The 23,743-nt window shown below is 44.4% G+C and overlaps 1 protein-coding gene and 1 pseudogene across 2 annotated transcripts in view; both read left to right on the forward strand.

The window, feature by feature from the left end:
- The window catches only part of GRID2 (glutamate ionotropic receptor delta type subunit 2), a 997,958-nt gene that overhangs the window by 770,261 nt on the left and 203,954 nt on the right, over window positions 1-23,743 (forward strand). For both annotated transcript variants that reach the window (XM_066632190.1, XM_066632191.1), the window contains 2 exons: window positions 1,355-1,456; window positions 22,918-23,115. In XM_066632190.1, the coding sequence (XP_066488287.1) occupies window positions 1,355-1,456; window positions 22,918-23,115 (300 nt within the window). The remainder of the gene's footprint in view (window positions 1-1,354; window positions 1,457-22,917; window positions 23,116-23,743) is intronic.
- LOC136656598 (5S ribosomal RNA) lies at window positions 2,744-2,863 on the forward strand (annotated as a pseudogene).

Genomic DNA, 23,743 nt, shown 5'->3' on the forward strand with positions numbered 1-23,743 from the left:
GATCGCAACCGATTATCTCAATTAAAAATGCAATTGCATTTTTAAATGTTTTGAGGCACGAAGAGCCCTGCATAGGGTTCTGAGGGGATTTCCACCCCCCCCCCCAGGCCACTGTGGATAGGGATAAATAAAGGCCCTGTGTCTCCAGCAGCAGCATGATCCTGGGGATCGCATCATTGTCTGCCACTTAAGGGGGCAGAAGCAGGGCTTCTCGGGCTGGTGGCTCATGACCTACCAGTTTGATAACCTCTGAGATAGTGAATAGCGTTTCCCAAAAGGCTCTGTGGGAATAATTGCATGCATTGGGCGTATTTGATTCAAGGAGATGTAACTCCTTTCATCCAGGTGTATTTGTGTCTAGAGCAAATGTCATACCCAATCCCTATAAGGTGATAAAATGAGGAATTGTAGTGCCACCTTGATGTTCTTCATTGGCTCTGGAGTCTACACTAAAACTGTTTCTTCCAGGCTAATACTTTATTCATTCTACAGCTCGTTATTTACACATAATGACTGTTGTTCAGAAGGGCTTCATTTTTCATTTTTTCAAAGCATTTATTATTTATTGTTGAAACCAGATAATGTCCCCATTAGTGCCATTAGGTTCTAGGAAAGTTTGCAAAGAAATAAAATAGATAAAATAATTCCCATAAAGTAATAAAAGGCTAAATTGGCTAAAAAACAGCAGAAACCATAAAACAATGAAACAGAGTAAACCGTGTTATAAATCAGAAGTGAACAAATTGCTAACAAATTCAAAAGGCCTAGACAGATACAGACTTTCTTCAGCATCAAAAAGTCAGAAGATTCAGCATCAAGTGAGTTTCCTAGGAGAAATTATTCTAAAAATGGGGCACCACTACTGCAAAGACCCTCTTTCTGGTTACCACTTGCCAAGCCTTTAACAGTGAGGCCACCTGAGGCGCTGGACTAGCCTAAGGTCTCTTGGCACCTGAGGTGGCCATAACAAATGCTACCTGCCCTTACCTGGTGATCTGCCAGCCTCTATGCCTCCCACTCCCTGGACTAGAAAAGGAAAAGGCATGCAGCGTGGAAGAGGAACTGTAGAGGAGAGTATGGCTCTGAGGCAACCATCTCAGTTGGCCTCATGCATGGGCCAGTCCTGGGGCACCCAGAAAAGGGTCTTTGTGGATGACATCAACAAAAGGATAGAGTCATGTGGGAGGAATGTCTTTTTTATCAACATATCATGCTTTTTGCTTTTAACTTCATTGGTGGTAGGGAGGGAGCACTCTGTTTTTGCGTTTTACTGCCCAAGGGCATACTCTATAAACTGAAGGAACCAAATATGTTTCATCATCAGTGGGGTGACAAATCTTATTCTCTTTTTCAGCTTGGCTGCTGGAATCCTGTCACTGGTCTCAATGGGTCATTGACAGACAGAAGGCTGGAAAATAACATGCGAGGAGTGGTTCTGCGTGTGGTGACGGTGCTGGTAAGGAGAAGGAGATATATTTTTTTTTTCATTTTTCTCTGGTTTCTCTTGTTCTCCACTAATAGCTTATTGACTAAGGGCAGCTGAGTAGTATTTTGAAACACACATACATACACACACACCATGATTCTACAGTTTAACCACAAATCTGAAATATTCCCATTGATTGCCACACCATCAGGCTTGTGTTTGCCAATACTGGATCAATGTGAATTTATTTCCCCTTGAAATAATCAGAGTTAAATTTCAGAATGGGAATGAAATGCATTATTTTGCTTCTTCCTTCGCCTTGTGCTCAGTTATGTGCATGCCACACGCATCAACTCAAAAGAGCAAATCAAGGTAGCCTATTTGATCAAGTTCTAAATGATGCATAAATGCAGTCGCCCACCAATTAGCATGGCAAGCTGATTGCAGATTTATACAAATTACTGCACTCAGGAAATATCAAATATTATTATAGGGTGAATTGTGTTAATTATGTGAAACAATTGCTTTCCTATGGGCATATTCTGAGCATAAAGCAAGGCCTGTAAGGTTCATGGGGAATGGGCACGTTTCATGGCATGTATGTGTCGAATTTTCAACAGGCCAAAGTGGTCTGGCGCAGTGGATGGAATGTGAGTTTGGGCATGAGAAAGCCACATCTTCTCAGTCATGAAGCACACTTTGAGTTCTAGTTTAGACCACTGCCTTTAAAAAAAAACAAAAAAAACTATTGTAGTCTAGTACACAGGACATTCCGGGGTGGGGTTCATGGAAAGAACATCAGTGTGGTATGTATTGGCAACCTTCAGTCTCGAAAGACTATGGTATCGCGCTCTGAAAGGTGGTTCTGGCACAGCGTCTAGTGTGGCTGAAAAGGCCAATCCGGGAGTGACAATCCCTTCCACACTGGGAGCAAGTGCAGTCTGTCCCTGGTCTGTCTCCCTGGCTATGGGCCTTCCTTCTTTGCCTCTTTGCCTCAGACTGCTGGCAAAGTGTCTCCTCAAACTGGGAAAGGCCATGCTGCACAGCCTGCCTCCAAGCGGACTGCTCCCACTTGTTGAGGTCCATCCCTAAGGCCTTCAGATCCCTCTTGCAGATGTCCTTGGTATAACCAGGACATATGGTTATAAGACATGTCCATATACCACATGTCTTGCAGTGTGGTATAACCAGTCAACTTCTGGCAATTTTTTATTTTTGTAAACTACCCTGGGTTCATAATTCCTAACCCAATCCAATAGTTCCCCACCACCATCACCAATGCAGCAACACCAAAAATGGCTACCACTTTATCATGATGTTAGCAGCAACTGTTACCCTGCACATGCCTGATCTTGTCTGATCTTGGAAGCTAAGCAGGGTCAGGCCTGGTTAGTACTTGGATGGGAGACCGCCTGGGAATTCCGGGTGCTGTAGGCTTATACCATAGTCTTTCGAGACTGAAGGTTGCCAAACATATATATCATGAAGTTGCAGAGATCTCACATGGGTAAGGGAACAGTCATTCCCTTACTCAGGAGTAAGCATCTACAGTGTGGAGTGGTCTACACAGACCTGCACTAGCAAAATCTCTGATGCAGTTCTGCATGGACCCAGGCCACAGGAGAGGGTCTGGGAAGGAGACTAGGATTCATCAGCTGCCACTGCTGCTAAATCACTCCCCTTCCAGAGTTGTTCTGCCCTCGTCCCACCCTGTCGCCACTTCATTATGCCCTTTCCCTCCTTGTCCCACCTCTTTCACCAACTTACCTACCTTGGCGGGTCCCAATGGGGCAGCTGCCATGAACAGTGCTGTTGCAGCCTTCCTGCCAGAGCTCCAACAGTGTGCACTGCTATATACTGTTGGAGTGTCTTTCACAACCACCATAAGGAAGTTAACATGGGCAGAACATGTGTTCCACCAGTGTTAAAGCCCAGTAGGATTGGGCTGTCACTCATATGCTGCATATAGTGTACACAGAAGCTGTTGCTTGACCCAGTTAATTAATCAGTCAGTTCGACCAAATGCCCAAATGTTCTGCATTAGTGCCTATACACAGCTGACCAGGTAGCAAAACTCCAGTCTGCGGGGCGCTGTTAGCGCTGCGGGGCGCTTTTGGGCCTTCCTGGCCCTTGCACCTGTGGCAGTGCTCTTCAGACTGATGGAGAGGGTCAGCACCAGTGTACCAAGTGAACAGGATTGAGTCATAAATATAGCAACAATTAGACACTGTGGGGGGAAAAAACATAGGGTAGAAAAGCAAAGAGCAGTCAGGCAGAGCTAAATTGGTCAGGCAGATAGAAGAGAGAAGGTCCGGATTCACAGGGGATAAACTGGTGACCTGTATCTGGGATAACTTGTCCAGACTCAGGAAATATAGCAGATTTAGCTTTATATCAAACAGCAGCTTGTAATTGGCCCTCTAGAGTAGCTTTATCCTCCAAGCCAGGAAGAGTCTAGGCTGCTGTGTAAGCACTCTGGCTTTAATCATCTGCAGTTCTCTCTTTCAGCCAGCATCACTGGTGGCAGAGTGAGAAAGGCACAAGGAACCTTGATCCACAGAGCTCTGGCTTCAAGACCCCAACAGCAACCCATTCTACCTTTCAATGCCTCCTTGTTGCATTTAAGAGAATTATACCTTTTCCTCAAGATAAAGCAAAATTAGAATGCGTAACTGTGAAGAGACACAGCAGTATTTATACTTTTGTATGTTCAAGCTAATTTGATCTTCATCAGAGTAACACCACAGAAGTAGTCACTGGCCTCTGTGCTTTGCTCATACAGATTTAAATGGATTCAAGGCAATGTCCCTGCAATGCAAATGCTCAGTGAATGCTCCCTATCAAAAGAAATTCAAATTAGTTTCTAGTCTCTTTTTCCTCGCTTCTGTAATTTCACCCCTACTTTATCGTTCCAGTTAACTTGCCAGGGTGCATTCTTCTGGCAAACAATTCTATTATGAACATTGAGCTCCTTCTGTCCATAAGAAAAAGAAATGTCTCGTTACTCATGCTGCTCGGCTGCTATGATCCAAAAGAGAGAGACATTTAAAGTTCAGCATTTCACACTCTGAAGATTAGCTCCTCCAGTACGTGCAAAACATACTGACTGACAGTTGCACTCAGTGATGGCTGTTGTGGTGTGGCTGCTCTTATTTATGAAAACACCTTGCAGCTAATTAAACAACTGTATATAAAATACACCTTCATTCACATGCGCTAGTGCAGCATTTTTGATGAGCCAGCATAGATTCAGACAGTCACTTCTTCCTGCCATCTGGCAGCTTCCTCCATCCCCTTGTAAAACCATTCTAGAACAGTGCAAGCCTATGCCTGTCTACTCAGAAGTAAACCTGGTTACTTTTAATGGAACTTACAACCCAATCCACTGTAATTCTGTATGGCAATGCAGTGGTGCCCGCTGCATCCCATACAAAGGTTTTAGCTTCTAGGTAAAGGAATATTTGTTCCTTTGCCCCTGTGCCAGCCCATTGAAACTACTCAGACCTGCACCAGCAATATAGCTGGCACAAGTCCTCATGGACCTGGAAAGGTGGTCAAGGCTGAAAAAAGGTTTCAGCACACACTGCCGAAACCACCCCCTTCCCAGTGCTAGTCTGTCCTCTCCCACATCCCTGCCGCCACCCCATTCTGCCCACCCCCCCTCCCTTCCACCCCCTGTGTCTACTTACCAAGGCTAGCAGGTGTCTGCCATCCACTGGTGCATGGAGCCAACCACTCACCACTTGTAGTGGCTACCAGACCGCATACTCCAACTTTTCACCTTGTGCGATAGCCAGAAAGTGTCTAACACCACTGGAATACTTGTTCTGGTGGCTTTAAGTGTCACTAGAATTGGGGCTGTACTCACTGGTAAATGTGTGTAGGATTGCAGCCTGTATCACCTAAGGTAGACCTTTATAAGTTGAGTCCACTGCACCTGAAGCAACCACCATTGCTAGACTGGTTTGGAAACATTTCTTTTGGGCAGAAAGGGACTATGAACATTGGCACATCGTGTTCGCCTTTCCCTGCAACTTAGTCTGTGCTCTGTCAATAAATGTGATGCAGTGCTTCATCCCCAGATCCAAGAATGGATGGGAGAAGACTCAGATATGAGGAAGTGTGAGGAAATGAAAAGACATCTCAGGAGAGCACTCGCAACCTTCATGTTTTATATAATGCCATCTGTGTACATGACACTTTCTAAGTATCCGTCCACGTGGGCTAAAATACACACAAAAGGAAGAATATAGGAAGAGGATGTAAGGGAGAAGTGAGATAAACTAGGGAAGAAAATGCAGTAATATGCATGGCTAACCAGCCAAGTTAGAGAGGCCATAAAGGGCAACGAAGCTTCCTTCTGTAAATGGAAGTCTTGCCCTAATGAGGAGAATAAAAAGGAACATAAACTGTGGCAAAAGAAATGTAAGAAGGTGATACGGAAGGCCAAGAGAGACTATGAGGAACACATGGCCAGCAACATTAAGGGGAATAATAAAAGCTTCTTCAAATATGTTAGAAGCAGGAAATCCACCAGAGAAGCGGTTGGCCCGCTGGATGGTGAGGGAGGGAAAGGGGAAATAAAAGGAAACTTAGAGATGGCAGAGAAATTGAATGAGTTCTTTTGCATCTGTCTTCACGGCAGAAGACCTCAGCAGATACCGCTGCCCGAACGGCCCCTCCTGACCAAGGAATTAAGTCAGATAGAGGTTAAAAGAGAAGATGTTTCAGACCTCATTGATCAATAAGTCACCGGGCCCTGATGGCATCCACCCAAGAGTTATTAAGGAATTGAAGAATAAAGTTGCTGGTCTCTTGACTAAAATATGCAACTTTTCCCTCAAAACGGCCATGGTGCCAGAGGATTGGAGGACAGCAAATGTCACGCCGATCTTTAAAAAGGGAAAGAGGGAGGACCCAGGAAACGATAGGCCAGTCAACCTAACATCTATACCGGGTAAGATGGCAAAATGCCTCCTCAAAGATAGAATCTCAAAACACATAGACCAGGGGTGTCCAAAGTTTTCGGCAGGAGGGCCACATCATCTCTCTGACACTGTGTCGGGGGCCGGGGGGAAAAAAGAATTAATTTACATTTAAAATTTGAATAAATTTACATAATTTAATATACTAGAGGTGGAACTTGTGTGAATGAACGAAGGTCTTACAATAGCTCAAGGCCTATAAAAGGCCTTGCACAAAACAAGGCTGACCTTTTCTTTGCTGCCACTACTGCATCACAGACATGAAACAGCAAGCAGTAGAGCGAGCCCTCACCCACAGCTCATGTGAGAGGTCAAACAATCGCCCTCATGCTCAGAGCAGTTGCGTCAGGCCAGTGCAGGCTCCAGCAAGATTCTGGAGGGCCAGAGGCTCATTGAAGGCTGTGGTCTCCCTGAGGGCCACATTGGGAGTCCTCAATGGCTGCAAGTGGCCCCAGGGCCAGGGTTTGGGCACCCCTGACATAGATGAACAAGGCTTGCTGAGGGGAGAATCAGCATGGCTTCTGTAAGGGTAAGTCTTGCCTCACAAACCTTTTAGAATTCTTTGAAAAGGTCAACAGGCATGTGGATGTGGAGAACCCGTGGACGTTATATATCTGGACTTTCAGAAGGCGTTCGACATGGTGCCTCACCAAAGGCTACTGAAAAAACTCCACAGTCAGGGAATTAGAGGGCAGGTCCTCTCCTGGATTGAGACCTGGTTGAAGATAATCTTTAAATCAATGGTAAGGCCACACCTGGAGTATTGTGTCCAATTCTGGTCGCCACATCTCAAAAAGGACATAGTGGAAATGGAAAACGTGCAAAAGAGAGTGACTAAGATGATTACTGGGCTGGGGCACCTTCCTTATGAGGAAAGACTATGGCGTTTGGGCCTCTTCAGCCTAGAAAAGAGATGCCTGAGGGGGGGACATGATTGAGACATACAAAATTATGCATGGGAAGGATAAAGCTGATAGAGAGATGCTCTTTACACTCTCACATAACACCAGAACGAAGGGACATCCACTAAAATTGAGTGTTGGAAAGGTCAGGACAGACAAAAGAAAATATTTCTTTACTCAGCGTGTGGTTGGTCTGTGGAACTCCTTGCCGCAGGATGTGGTGATGGCATCTGGCCTGGATGCCTTTAAAAGGGGATTGGACAAGTTTCTGGAGGAAAAATCCGTTACAGGTTACAAGCCATGATGTGTATGTGCAACCTCCTGATTTTAGAAATGGGCTATGTCAGATGCAAGGGAGGGCACCAGGATGCAGTTGCCCTCATGCTGAGAGCAGTTGCTTCGGGCCAGTGCGGGCTCTAACAAATCTACAGAGGGCCAGAGGCTCATTGGAGACTGGGGGCTCCCTGAGGGCCACATTGAGAAGCCCATTAAGGGCCCTTGAGGGCCGCAAGTGGCGCCAGGGCCGGGGTTTGGGCACCCCTCTAAACAAAAAACTTAGTATTTAGGATGCCAAGAAGTTATTTTTATCATTTTAATATATTTTTAGCAGACCTTTTTTTCTCCATGTAGCGGCTCAAAGTAGTGTTAGCAGAGCTGTGGGAATGCATTAGTACCATACATAGCAAAGCTGAATTTTGTTAATTTTGCAACAATGAAAGAACTGTAGCCATTGCTACGCAAGAAGAATATGAAGGCAGGAAAAAGAAACTAAACAGATGTACACTACCATAGGAGAGAGCAACCCACATGCCTTTAACCAAGTCACAACATAGGTTATTTGATGCTGGAGGCCTCTCTAAGAGCTAGAGACCAAAATTTATATCTTCATTGTAACCCCTGCAGATGCTTTCCACAGTTGAAAGTTAAATGTTGGGACTAGATCATACATTGTGCTTTAATTTGTGGCTCAAAGACTTGAGAAACATTTCAAATGATGTTTTGAATTTACATCTTCCTTAACCCATTTCTGCCTAGCCCACAGATACACATTTGATCCCTGTTGCGTATATGCAATATTGGGCAGTCTACACACTGGGTGGCTCTGCTCACATGCTGTTGCTCCTCCAAGTAGTACGTCTACTTCCACAGAAAGCCGCCTTGGGTCCCTTCAGGGAGAAAGGTAGGATAGAAATATAGTAAATAATAAAATAATACTACAGGTTGAGCCTCATTATTTGCGTGAGTTCTGTTCCAAGCGATGGCAAAAAAAACACACTATAGCAAGTCAATTTAAAAAAGTTTCTTTGCTCAGGTGATTGAAAAACAGCCTTGCTGACCATTGTGATGTAAGATAAGAGTCATTAAGAAGACAGTCCATCAATCAGTCGTCTGCTTCACTCAGATTCTCTTCTCCTTTCTTTGGAAAGGGCTTGAGAAAGCAGTCTGTTGCACAATTCTACACAACCTACATCTCAATGAGTAGTTTCCTTCCTGACGCTGGAAAGAATAGTTGACCTCAAGCAACAGTTCCTGCATCTTGAAGTGGATAGAACTCTCATGCTCTAAAAATCTGGTTACAGGGAGAAAAATCCAGCTGCAGTGGTTTTGCACACCATTAGCAGACATGTACACATATGGAAGTGAACTCAGCTGGGAAATTTAGCTGCTGGCCCTACCACAGCTGATGATGAAGCAAGCTGCTTTTGAAATTGAACAGAGCCTTGTCAGCTGTGGGAGGTGTACAGAAAGAACTACAACCAAGAAATTGCTGGCCATATGCATGGTGTACTTACCAACTTGTTATGGTTTTTGAGGCTTTACCAGTTCAGATCTGAGGTTTGGTTCATTCCTTAATGTGCTTCTGTACAGACATCTGGAATTTTGGATGGCTCATGCAGTATACCCAAGATCTGTAAGTTGTCTGAGGGCCTGATCCAGATCTTTGTATGCCAGCTAACCTCCAGTGTGCACTGCAAATGTGCTGTAAGGTATGTTTGTGGGCCTTAATGTGGGCCCAGCACTGGAGCTAGCCCAGCGCAAGCCTGCACAGGGCCAGCTCTAGCACTGGCCCATGGTTCACCGCCCAACATTGTGTGAAGGGCAGCAGAGAGGTAAGACGGGGCAGGGGGAGGCAGTGAGAGGCATTCTGGGGCAGGTAGAGGGCAAGGGGGTGGCACGGTGGGGGAGGGAGCGGGATGGAAGGGAGGCAGGACCAGAGATGGGATCTGGAGCCCCGTGTCAGGCCATGTGGCCTGACATGGGACTCCTTGATTCTGTGTCAGCTGAAGACCCACTGCAGAATCGAGTAGCCCCATTGTGGGGCTACTTCCCTTACTCTGGGCTACTGGTTGCTACCCAGTGTGCTCAGGATGCTGCAGTAGCCATTTTGGCATCACAGCAGCCCTGTGTGCTGGGCAGCTCAGGACTGGGCTGTGATGTCCTTAGCCACAGAACAAATGCGATAAATTCCAGGATGACCATATAGCACGCCTCTTTCCCTGTGCTTTCAATACACACACTGTAATCTATCCTAAACTTACTGGCACAGCTTTAAAATCAAACTTTGTGTACTATATTAAAGTTGGTTAATGATTCTTAACCTACAGCAATGAAAAGTGAGATCTTTCTTCTGAAATCTTTGAGACAAGCCACACTTAAACAATTCTGTCCATGTGTGTGTGTGTGTTTTATATTAAAAAAAAATAACTTCAAGATTTGAGGAATAAATTGGCAACAGTTGTTTAAAAACAAAGTATCATTACCATCATCAAGCAGACATATCTTATGACAAACATTAATTAAATAGGAGGAGGGGAAAACATGAAAGTTCAATATACAGAGAAAAGAAAGACCCAGGTCTTGATAGCTTGCTTAAGTCTTCCTTATTTTGCATTCTCTGTCATTATGAAGAGGTGTACTTTTGTAAGAAAGAGAAGCTTATTGTATTATTATTATTATTATTTTTTTTTATTTTTATTTATTTATTTATTTTTAAACCAAACAGCTCTGAAAAAACTAAAGAGTGATGGGGGCAGTTACAATGTGTTAAATAGGGCAAACAGATAACTGGAAATAAAACTCAGATTTCGAATGACATATTAATGGCTGCTAAGTGAGTGCAGAGTTGTACTCTCATTCATGATTGATATCCATCCCAATCAAACTCTGTTCCCAGCCGCCATAAATCTCACTGAATTCAATGCAGCTTACCTCCTCCCTAGTTTACAAGTAAAAATGTAGAATTGCATGTTTAGGAGTAAAAATGTAACTGACAGCGATTACAACCTTTCTAGTCATAATTTCTTAAGGCCCTAGTGCTGATTGTTGAACCTTTGGACTGTTTTTGACATGGAAATGAATTAGGGTTGCCATTTCTTTTTTCCTTGACAGGATTCCTGTGCCTTTTCAATATATTTCACGGGGTAAAACCCATCAGGTTACGTCCCTGCCTTGCACATGCTTGCCAGAGAGACAGCATTGGGTTGGGGAGATTGTGTGCAATACCACCATAGCTGCATTACCTCTCTATGATGAAGCAGATTTAACCTTTCAGGAGCAGGTCATGGTTGTACACAAATCTAGGCCTGGAGGGTAAATTCTCCAATTCAGGTCCTTGAACTCAGTTAACAGAACTTTATATAGCAGACAGAAGGAAATGGTTTGTTGAGTGTCCAAACCCAGAAGACCAGCTTCCTAGGGTAGGTTCTCAAACTGTGGGTCAAGCCCCACTGGGTGGGTCACGAGCCAGTTTCAAGTGGGTTGCGTAGCACCTAGCTCAGCTGCCACTGAAGATCAGAGCTGAAAATACAGGGTACAGAGCTGCTGCGCAAGGTGGGCTCTCACCAGGAGGGAGGCATGAAGCTTGGATCAATAGATGGGAAGATGGGATGCTGGAAGGGGGAGGCTGTGTGGCTGGAAAAGGATCCAAGTCTGTATTCTGCTTTGACTTCAGAGCTGGAATATTTGAATTCTGAGCTATGGAAAATAATTGCATGAGTGCACCGTGTAACAGAACCTTTGGCTGATTGCAGCTTAGGTTTGAAGTCTAAATTGATGATGTCACTTCTGGCCATGACATCACTTCCAGGTTAATGACATCACTTCTGGTAGGTCCTGACAGATTTTTATTCTTGTTTATAAAACAATAGTTAATATCCACACTGGACCTTGACTGGTGGATAACTTGCAAATCTTTAATAAACACTGGGCAGCCCAATCCTAACCAGTGCAGGATTGGGGCTGACTGTAGCTCAGTCCGGGGTAAGGGGAACTGATTCTCCTTACCCTGGGTAATGCAGCAGCAGCCCCAATGGGGCTAGTCAGATCTGCGCCACCTAAAGAGATGGTACAGATCCAAGCAGCCTGGTGCTGCACTGGTCACCTGGGAATGGGATTAGGATCTGGCCCAAGTGCTGGATCCTGGTCCCACCCCCACTTGTCCCTGACCCACCCACAGGCCCACTCACCTTTCCCCCACCCTCCCCAGATCTCCAAAATGGCCCAAAGTAGCCAGCGCAAACTCACCTTTCCTTTGCAGTGACATTGGAGGCGGCCTCCCAACTCTCAAGGTGGCACGAAACCACCTTACAACACTTTCGCAACAACTCCGGGCTGGTTTGGATTGCACCCTAAGTAAATGTTATAAGTTGCCTGGTCAATTCCTAGGCTTCCTACACTTTGCCAATTGCAGGGCTTGATGTTATACATCTCTATTTCCTATCTTTGAAGAGTACTTTGAGGCTGAAGTGTCCACAGTTTGAAGTATGCTCAATAGGCCAAGCCCCAAACCCAGATGTCCCTGGCAGATGAAAGTTTATGCCACTCAGGGGGACTCTTCTCTCAATCAGGGTCTCTTGTCAACCAGTAAAGTGGCCTTAGAAAAGTTAAGTCTGGCTAGCCTTTGCATTGGAAGCAATCAGTTCTGTTTAGAGACTGCATTACCAGATGTATTATTTTTAGAAGTGCCAACAGCTTCAAAACCCATATTACTTACTGCATGTTATCTGTTCAAAATTAAAAATGACTGCCTCCCAGGAATCTCACAAAGCGTATTTCATACCCAGTGACAGCTTCCAATCTCAGGTCTGGTGTGACTAGAAAGAATAGCAAATAGCCAAGCGGCTTCTGTCATGCATCAATCCTCATGATGATTTTATTCATCGAGCAATAAAATGAGCCCATTTGTCAGCGCAGCTGTAAATTACCAGCATTTCAGGAGGAAATTTTTCTTCATAGGTTTTTGCTAAGAAACAGGCATCCTCCTGCCTTTCCTTCTAAGGACATGCACAAAAGAGCAACAGAAAGAAGGGCAGACACTTCAGTTGTCTTGCAGTTTATACATATATATGTAAATTTAAAAAAGTAGATTCCCAATAAATCTTAACACAACTAGGACAGCAGACCATTGGTCTGTATAACTCAGTATTTGGTACTCAGCTTAGGAGCAGCTCTCCAAGGTTTCAGGTAAGGATCTTTTCCTTGGTCTGCCTGAATGCATCATGGATTGAACCTGAAACCTTCTACATGCAAAGTATGTGCCCTGCCAGTGATCTACAGTGCCTCCAAATTACTCTCAATTATTTCTCAAGTAGTGTTTCTGCATAACATGTATAAGATTTATGATTTATTTTCTCACCAAAAACTATTCCCTATTCCAGCAGTCTACAAACTTATCATGGTCACGGTACCTTTCTTTTGTGGTGACCTTTTTTAGGATCTCCTGGGTGATGCCATCTTGGATCACAGGAGATCTCGCATGATCTAAGATGGTGGCACTCAGGAGAGCTGGTAAGAAGAAGTCATCAGGGACACCCATAGCGCCCCTGTGAGTTCGCCGCAGCACACAGTTTGGGAAACACTGCCCTATTCCCTACCAAAAACCCAAAAATAAATTCTGTTTATTACACTGCAGTGTACAGAAGTACCATAAAATTTATTATTACTCTTACTTTTGTTATTTGCTTCAAGTTTGCTGCTTGAAGTGGCAGTCTGGTTGTGCTGATGAGTCATACTTTGTGACCGCCATCAAGCATACTGCACCTCTAGAACACACATTCTGGCAACACAGAGGAGTGGGTAGGAGTGGGTCGTTAGTGTTACTATCTTCCCTTAAGTAACTCTGGAGAAATTTTGATGTTGCTTATTGCTCACATTCTCAGATGCTGTGTTGGAAACAAGCTAGAAACTGGTGTGTAATGGTTTTCTTCATACTGCTTCACTAGTTAGACACAGAAGTGTCTAAGCTCACCAAGGGTGCTACACCAGACACCAGCGTGAGGCTCAGACCTCACCTAGCTGCTCACACTTCATAAAGATGTGAATCTGCAGCCATTTTCAGCTTGCCTACAGATATATTAGAAGCTCAAGCAATCGGGCTTTTATTTCACTTAGTCCCAAGAGTGACAGGATAAGACATTGTGCTCTATGGAAAATGGTTATTACTAGTTTAAACTGAGAATTGCCAGAGGTTCTGATTGAGAGCTTAGAGTGTTAAGTGGAGAACATTGTATACCTTGGCCAGAACTCCCTAAAGGGTTGGCTACCTACTGATCTTCATCTATCAGGTTACTCCCCAAAGGAGGAATGCTGTTCTACCTGAAACACATTCTGCTTAATAGCTCAGCAAAGTAAAGTTTCAGAAGCATGGCAGTTGGAAAAAGAAGCATTCCTATTCTTCAGCCCCTAGCTTCATAAAGAAATTTTCACTGAAAGAAAAGTCAACATTGTGAATCAAATTATGTGATGACACAGCCTTTTTCATTGTAATGAAGGTTTCACACTCATCATCTTGGGTTATCCTCCTTCCAAAATACATTGGCTTTCTGTACTTTTGCATTTTGGTCTTTATTTGCACCAACTGAGTGACTTGTTTGCACTTTAGCCAGAAAACACTTTTGAAGAACTACCGTATAATATTATTTACAAGTGGCCACTAAAGAATGTTGGTCAAATTTAGCAGACTCTGCTCAGATGGAACCTGTACAGGACTTTCAAGAGGAATTAAAAGAGGTTCAATAAGATTAGAATAGGCTTGTATGGAGATGCGGTGGTTGTCACATTTCAATTTGACACCAAATTTCACCTCAAACTAAATTCAATGTCAATGTAGAGAACTGCTTATGGCAAAACATTTGTAGAAATTTTAAGGGAAGTTAAAAGAAAACTGAGGGCCCAGTCCTACCCAGCTTTCTGGGGCCGCTGCTGCAGCAATGTAGCCCCAAAATAAGGAAGCATTTCTCTTACCTTGAGGAAGTTTGTGTGACTGCCCCCACCACCACACGATGCAGCACATGCCCGGTTGGCATTGGTGCTGGAGAGTTGAATAGGATTGGGCCCTGATAAGATTAGGGGATTGGGGGCACCTGTTGGACACGCAGAAGGTCCCATGCCCAATTCTTGGCATCTCCAAGTGAGACAGGGAAAGACTCCCCCAAACCCACTGTCACCCGGTACAGGGTACATTTACCTGAATGGACCAATAGCCTGATTCAGTGGAAGGCAGAGTCATATGAACATTTTGACTAGTAGAATTTCTCAAGGGAGTTTTGTTTGTTTCTAGTGCTCTAGTCTTTTTTTTTTTTTAAAGACCACTTTTGTAACAGAAAGTTGGGGTGTTGATATATGCATTGCCAGGCTTTGTGATGAGATTCACAAAACAAGGCAGAATTGGTGCAACTGACCTGACTAAGATACTGGAGTAGACCTTTGGTAATAGCATTGCAAAATTATGTTATTAGCAGTTACAGTAAAAGCAGCAGCAAAAATAGATAGCACCATAAGCCTTATTGTTAGTCTTGCCGCATAATTATTACTACATGAGTGTTCTTTCCATGAGTCTTCATTAAGAACTGAAACAAGTTTATCTATTTTGAGTATTTGGGTAAAAATTAACATTTCGGAGACTTAACATTTCGCCCAAATAAGTACAGAAATATCCTGGTATTTGCAGATTCAGTATCCCCAGTTTTAGTTATTCGCGGTTCTGCAGTTCTCCAGGACACCCTTTAAAGGATAGAGAAAGTAAGTGAGCACACTAAAAATAGCTCCATGTACCTTACTGCAGTGAAACCCTGCATTTTCTGGGCTGCAGGCAGTCATCCAAGCTGCCTGGATCCTCTTCCTGGTTGCTCTGAAGCTCCCCCTTTCACTCAGGCAGCTTAGACGACTGCCGGCAGCCCTGAAAACGCAGCAGTTTTGCTGTGCTGATAAATGGAGCTATTTTTAGCATTCTCATTCACTTTTCCTTTCTTTTTAAAAGGTGTCCGCAATTCCCCTGTAGGGGGTCCAGAACGGAACTCCCTCGGATACTGGGGCACACCTGTATGCCAAGAATATGAAAACTGAAATTTTTCATGTGTTTTGTCTTTTGTACACAAGGCACTGTGTATAGGGAGCTATAGAGAAAGCACAGGGAGTTGGGCCAGGGAATGTCCCCTGAGCATGACTATCATGGGTCAGCCCTAGGCAGGAATAGTGGTATCATTAGGCAAACTAGGCAGCCACCTAGGGTGTATAGATCAGAGGGGCAGATCACTTTGGGCTTACACCATTCTTCACCATGCTTTCTGCTGCCTGTTACCTTTCTTGCCCTTCCCAAGTCAAACAATCTTCAGGGAAGATATTGGATAGCAAAGGGCTCCCATCCCAACAGCAGCATCTCCAATGGTGTTTGCTTGGGCTCCGTGATGTGTGGTGCATCACTGCAACTTCATTACAGTGAGGTGGTGAGCCTCTTCCTGGCTGCACAGAGCATCATTTGCAACTGGGGATGATGAAGCATTTCCTGTTGGGGTAGGAGTCATCTGCTCTTTTTTATGTAAAGATTTTTAGCTTAAGGATAGGGGAAGTTTTAACAGGGAAGGAGGAATAATGGCTAACAGCACAGTCCTGAACCTGGCAGTGCCAAAAGGGTGACCACTAGATTCTGTGGGCGCCGTGGCTACCACTGGGTCTCCTTGGGGGCAGGGAGCATTTGCTCCCTTCCCCAGGCAGACAGTAGCCAGTGGCATAGTCAAGGAGGCATGTGTTGGGTTGCCCGGCTCTCAGGGGGGTTCAAGATGTGTTGGCAGATGCTTCCACCATATTCACCCCCTTTCCTCCAGTCCTCTCTCCACCCTCCTTCTGCCCCGTTCTACCCATTCCCCTCCTTCCCCCTGAAAACACTCACCTCCAGCCGGTGCTGCGGGAACGCTGGCTGGCCATCCTCCTGGCACTGAGGTGCAGAGTCTACTGATGCTGGCCCAACACTGGAGCTCCGTCCGCCCCCAGTGCCGCGAGCATGTTTTATGGCACATTTGCATCACCAGAGCTGGCAGTATGTACATTCCACCAGCTTCAGGACTGGGCTCTAAATTGGGCTATTGGAGTGTTCCCATCAAACTCTCAAAACTGGTTTATTTTGAGGACAGACAGAAGGGACCTTTGCCTGTGCACAATGCTCAATGACCAGTGACTTGTATTCAGGATGAAAATAGTAAAAAATGTTGTGGAGACTGCTGAAAATCAACATAAAAAATGAAAACAATAGTTGATGCATACCTTTAGCTTAGCTCTTCATTTTGCTCCTTTCTTTCAAAAACAAAAACAGTGGGCTTTCTGTATACTGGCCTGGTGACACCCAGCTTTGAATGATACACAATGATCTTTCCTGATAACATTTTCTCATTACCACCTTCATTATCCATCATAACAAAGAGATTTGAGCCAATGAAAGGTACTAAAGGGGGCTAAAATTATAACAAGCAACAGTCAATGCCTCTTACTAAAATAACCCCAGACCTTTTGCAAGGAGAATGCAATGATGACATACACATTTTGATTCCTTGGTTAGATAAAGTCTATATTCTACAAGTTTAATAATTCATAATCATGAAAGGCATTCCCTGGGGCATTAAAAGAGTCCTAAACGTTTACTGTCATCAGAATGAACTGCTGCTATAAGACCAAAACGATTGTCGTACATAGTAACTTAACTTTGTGGACACACAAGTGAGTAATCGCACACACACTCTAGAGGTTTTGATCTTGCCTTTTGGTCCCCAAGAGGCAGTGATTCCCACTTACCACTCTAATTTTCTTTGCTTTTCATTATTCATGCCAAGTTACATCAGCTGAGTACTACAGAGTAAATAGCTGTCTCTGAGAAGCTCTGAAATCTTCAGCCTAACCCCTAGATTCCATACTCTACTGTATGTATTTGTATATTCAATTACGTAAGAACATAAGAACAGCCCCACTGGATCAGGCCATAGGTCCATCTAGTCCAGCTTCCTGTATCTCACAGCAGCCCCACCAAATGCCCCAGGGAGCACACCAGATAACAAGAGACCTGCATCCTGGTGCCCTCCCTTGCATCTGACATAGCCCATTTCTAAAATCAGGAGGTTGCACATACACATCATGGCTTGTAACCTGCAACGGATTTTTCCTCCAGAAACTTGTCCAATCCCCTTTTAAAGGCATCCAGGCCAGATGCCATCACCACATCCTGCGGCAAGGAGTTCCACAGACCAACCACACACTGAGTAAAGAAATATTTTCTTTTGTCTGTCCTAACTCTCCCAACACTAAATTTGAGTGGATGTCCCCTGGTTCTGGTGTTATGTGAGAGTGTAAAGAGCATCTCTCTATCCACTTTATCTTTCCCATGCATAATTTTCTATGTCATGATTGAGACATGTCTCCCCTCAGGCATCTCTTTTCTAGGCTGAAGAGGCCCAAATGTCGTAGTCTTTCCTCATAAGGAAGGTGCCCCAGCCCCGAAATCATCTTAGTTGCTCTCTTTTGCACCTTTTCCATTTCCACTATATCCTTTTTGAGATGCAGTGACCAGAACTGGACACAATACTCCAGGTGTGGCCTTACCATAGATTTGTACAATGGCATTATAATATTAGCCGTTTTGTTCTCAATACCTTTTCTAATGATCCCAAGCATAGAATTGGCCTTCTTCACTGCCGCCGCACATTGGTTCGACACTTTCATCGACCTGTCCACCACCACCCCAAGATCTCTCTCCTGATCTTTCACAGACAGCTCAGAACGCATTAGCCTATATGTGAAGTTTTGATTTTTTGCCCCAATGTGCATGACTTTACACTTACTGACATTGAAGCGCATCAGCCATTTTGCTTCCCATTCTGTCAGTTTGGAGAGATCCTTCTGGAGCTCCAATCTTTAAAAGGTGGTACCTTTTGAATCTTTAAATCTTTTGATTTAAAGATTGCCTTCACTGTTGGGTGAATCTTGTGGTGGTGGTGGTCCAATCTTTAAAAGGGGATTGGACAAGTTTCTGGAGGAAAAATCCATTACAGGTTACAGGCCATGATGTGTATGTGCAACCTCCTGATTTTAGAAATGGGCTATGTCAGATGCAAGGGAGGGCACCAGGATGCAGGTCTCTTGTTATCTGGTGTGCTCCCTGGGGCATTTGGTGGGGCTGCTGTGAGATACAGGAAGCTGGACTAGATGGGCCTATGGCCTGATTCAGTGGGGCTGTTCTTATGTGCTTCACTACAAGCTAGCCAGAGACCAGTCAACAAATAAAAAACATTTTTTACTTACCTCCTCTGCCAGTGTCTTGTTCCCAATGGGCCTGCTTGGTCCTGCAGCAGCTCATTGGCTGGCATAAATCCAAGTGGTTCTGAGGGGGTGTCAATCCTGGACCGTGGGCATAGATTATTGGCATGACCACTGCCGCTGATATCTGCCCCCAGCCTGCCTTTGACATGCCCCTAACCAATCTCAATCCCCACCCTGATCCTCCCCCGGAATGCACCCTCTGCTGAATTACCTGCTTCACTGGGGGACTCTGGAGGCCGTTCATATGCCTGTGGCCACAAGCCAATTGCACTGGAGACCCTGGTCAGCATGCCATTACAGCAGCCCAAGCAGCTTGTGCTGATGAAATGTGGGTTCTGTCAGCACAAGACCCAAATTGGACTGTTAATTTACTCATGCCATCATTGCCATAAGTACTAGGAAGGGGGTTCAAGGACTGGATAGAGAGTGTAGGTCCTTAGCCAATGCCTGACCTGATGCCACCTTTTTCCTTGTTATACTCTGGTTTAATTTCCCTTCTCCTACTTCTGTGCTTGGAATGTGGCTATTGTGTTTGAGTGATTCTGTTTGAAGCAAATAGCCTGCAGTGGTGGACAATGTGCACAGGCAGCCTGTATGCACAGGCAGACATGTATACTGGCAGACTGGAGGGAAGGGTTCAACCAGAGCCTTATGAGGAGCTACAAGGTATGCGATTATGTCCACAATTTGCACCACAGAAACAAGGAACTTTTTGCTGCAATAGGTGAAGTGGCCCCATTCTGTTCCAGAAAGCTCCTTGGAAACTCAACCCCATGGACTTTGTCTCCAACATGCAGTCAACCAGATATTTCTTGTAGAGAATGAAAAGGTATTGACTCCTGTGGTTTCTCAACAGGGAGCCAGTGAATGATGAGCAACAGAAATCACTTCAGCCCATTCCCTATAATTTGATGAGAGTACTTGTGAAGCTATTTAGCGATCTCGTATTACCCTAACCGAACTCATCCTCCCCCCTCCCCCAAGAATGAAGTGTCAGCACATTGTTACAGAAAAAGCCTAGAAAAGATCCACTGTTCATCGGATGCTTTGACTGTGCTTTCCTTTGCCTACCTTGGGCAATTTTGCTAATCATATGCAGAAACGTCTGCTTTTTTTCTGACCACCAGCAAACATATGAGATAGAAATAAAGTTTCATCTCCTGGAGAAAGATTGAAAGGATTTTAGTTTGGGTTTTGGTCAGCATCTATTAGATGCAGCATCTTTCATTTATAAAATACTCTTCTTTAATCAACTGGGACTAAAAGTTAAACAAGCTTGCAAATTGTCATAATGATAGTTACCATGATGCTGGTCAAAAGCAGAATATTCTAGCTGATAACTATTTTGTCCTTTCCTGATGGGTGGTACCAGGGAGTTGACCAATCTGGGCACTTGCCAAGGCCCATTCCATCGGACGATCCACCAGCTGGGTTGACCCCTGACCTTCCAGGACCACTCAAGAGGTGGCGCAAGTCCAAAGAGACCCATAGGGGCCAGCAGCCCTTACCCAGAGGTAAGGGGAAATGTTTCCCCTTACCTTTGGCTGAGCTACTTCTGGCCACTATCCTGCGCTGAATACAGCGCAAGCCTCCTGGCTTGCCTGTTCCAGCACAGGATAGAATTGTACCCTAAATTAGTCAGACTCAGACACCCCCCTAAGTTTAACCTCTGACTTATCTGAAGGTCATAGAAAATTCCATAATTTTGGCTCAAACCTGTCCTTATCTTTGAGATCGACTTATAGGCGCATATCTGCGGTGAGTTCTATTGGCTGGTTGAATTTTCAAATTGAGTTCATAACTACAGTAGTTTAGGCTGCAGTCCTATCTGCACTTGCCTGGGTAACCATGCAAAAGATTGTGTTGTTAGACAATTAAGCAAACATAACTTGGATGCTTATCTGGAACCCAAGATATCTCCAGACCTAGTTTAGACTGTTCATGCAAGGAGACAAACTGAATGGGTTGTTTCATCCTCTTGCCCTCTTTGAGGAGAGCTAGGTGGTATTTAAGATTTTGGTTCCCTTCCTGGCATCCCTCCAGTTAGTAGTTCAAGACCCATTATAATGTAGAGTCCCGATGATGTGTGAAATCACTGCAAATGTGGCTTACAGGAACTAGATACACTACATTAGCCTGTGAACCAGGAACATCCCAATGTGTTCATGCTTTTCAAGGTCCATTGAAATGTTAATATCTGGAAGAGTGTTGGAGGTCACAAATCCTGTTGCCGGCCTGTAATAAAATGGAAGCCATCCCTGACTTCTTCACCTGACAGCTTTTGTACATGGCTTAATGGAAGCTTACAGTTCTTGAGCTGCAAGCTTGGCATGTTTTAAACAAGCTTATAAATCAGATGCAATTAGTAGTCACTTTTTGACTGCATGCAAATTCTGAATTATGAGCTGCTATTATGTAATAGCCCAACAAGTGATCTGAATAAGTCCTTGCTATACAAAAATCATCCTTTCTTGAAACACATTTTCCCCTTTTCCCGGTGGACCTGGAAGCATCCTGCACAATGCATTTAAGGCAAAATATTTTGCTCTTTTGGTTTTAGGTGAGATTTCACCTCAGATTAAGGGCACTTTTCTAACCTGGGGAGAGTCTTTCTCAAGATGGTCTTTACTTACCTGGGTCTTTCTCAGTCTTGGATGGTGGCAATGAAACCCATTTTCCCAGTAACTCCCAGTCTGACTAGAGGGTAAGTGGGGGAAAGGGCCATTATGTACTGCACCTGATCATCCAACCCCCGCTTGCCCCTCTTCCCCCATAGGCAGATTCCCCAATGTGATTTGACAGGCCTCCTCTTTTCCCACATGGTCAGTCCATTCCTATCCCTGGAGGCTTCGCTGGGAGCAGCAGCGCCAAAATGGCTACTGCTGCATCTAACAGCAATGCCAGGGCCACCGGAGGTCTCCTTGGGGGAAGAGGACTTTTGTCCACTTCGTCCAAGGAAAGCCCTGGGCCCCCTTGACAATGGAGCTTGTCAAGTCTGCGCTGGTTATTTTGCTAGCAGGACTCCACTGGTCCCATTCCCCTCCTGGGCAGGTTCCTCTCCCCACTCCCTCTCCCACCTCGGAATGCCTCCCTCCCACCCCCAAGACCCTCACTGCCCCTTGGATCTCTTACCATGCTATGAGTGGTATCTGTCCAGTGCTTGGCAGACACCAGTACATGCCATAAATTTGCTATATGGCACGTTTACAAAACCCAGCACCGATGCTATGAGCCCTTACGATTGGGCACTTAGACAGTTGTAAAGACATTCTATAGGGGTTGTAATTATGTTACAAAACTTAGTTAAAACTGTTTGGGTTTTTTGCAGTTTTTATTGTGTGTTTTGTCTTTATTGATTGTGCTTTTGCTGTTAGTGCTCTTTAATCATTTTGTTAGCTACCCTGTGTTTGCCTAAAAAAGGACAAGATATAAATTATCAGAAAAAATAAGGCAGTGAATGTCATGTAATAAAAATAGAACCATAAAATCAATTAAAAACAAGCAGAGCTACAGATAACAACAACACAACTCTCATTTTAAAAAAGGAGGTAGATAAAAGGATCAACAGAAGGCAAGGAAAAGGCCTGTTGAAAGGTCAATGTTTTCAAAAGGCAACAGAATCACTGTACAAAAAAAGAAAGGGCCGCATGATTCTCTTGGGGCAAAGAATACTAGAGATTGGGTGCCACAACTGAGAAGGCCCTTTCAGACATTCCTGGGAAGAGTATGGGAGGAATATGCAAGAGGTCCTCCCCCACAGACTTGAATGGGCCAGCAAGATTGTGTGGGCAGAGGCAGTTCTTTAGGTATTGCAGTCCCAAGCCATTTGATGATCTATGTTTTTTACATAGATGTTCAGCCATCAGAATACAGGGCAAATCTGTCAACATCTGCAAATATAGTGGGCAGTGGGGAAAGCTGAGTGTAAAGGCAGAACATGAGGTTTTGAACACTTTAGTTTCCATTTCAAACAGCATAATAAGTCTCCATTATTACTCTGTGCTTCTCTTTCTTTCATGTGTAGGAGGAGCCATTTGTGATGGTGTCAGAAAATGTTTTGGGGAAACCAAAGAAATACCAAGGCTTTTCCATTGATGTCTTGGAATCTCTATCTACTTACCTGGGCTTCACCTATGAAATTTATATTGCGCCAGATCACAAGTACGGACGTCCGCAGGACAACGGGACCTGGAATGGACTGATAGGAGAACTCGTATTTAAAGTAAGGAAGTTACTCATTGTTTCCTTAAAACATATGGAAGATGATCACGTCTTGCTGTGGTATCACTGGGGGTGTGTGGGCCGCACTGGATGATGCACATGGGGGGGGTTTGACACCACTACTGGCCAAAATTTTTAAGATCTTAGTATTTTTGAATAATACCACCATGTTATAGATCAATCTTTGCATAATCAGGATGCAATGAAACAAACCATGTTGAAATGTCTCTATTCTTTCAAAAGTTATAGCCGAAACACCAGCTTGGGTGGGACAATGGTACATCATCACACCCACCACCTGGGGCATTGCCGCACCCACTGCATGGGAGGAAGTCCATCATAGGGGTGACATACTGCCCTCCCATACCGAGTGGTGCAAACACTGATATCGTGTGCCTTTTTTATTCTTTTGTGATTCTTTCTCACTTGGAAAGGAAGGTGCAAATGCCCAAAACCTCAAAGGTGCATTAGAGCTCTTTTTAAAAAAAAATTGTTAGTCCCAAAGTGCATTAAGTGGATACTTTTCCTCAGAGGCAATGATAAAGCAACTGTATATAGCCGAGCATTTCCCAAACTGTGCATTGTGACTTTATGTAGGGTGGGTCATGATGCAATGCTCAAATCTGCTC

Source organism: Tiliqua scincoides, chromosome 6 (assembly GCF_035046505.1).
Source record: "Tiliqua scincoides isolate rTilSci1 chromosome 6, rTilSci1.hap2, whole genome shotgun sequence".
Lineage (NCBI taxonomy): Eukaryota > Metazoa > Chordata > Lepidosauria > Squamata > Scincidae > Tiliqua > Tiliqua scincoides.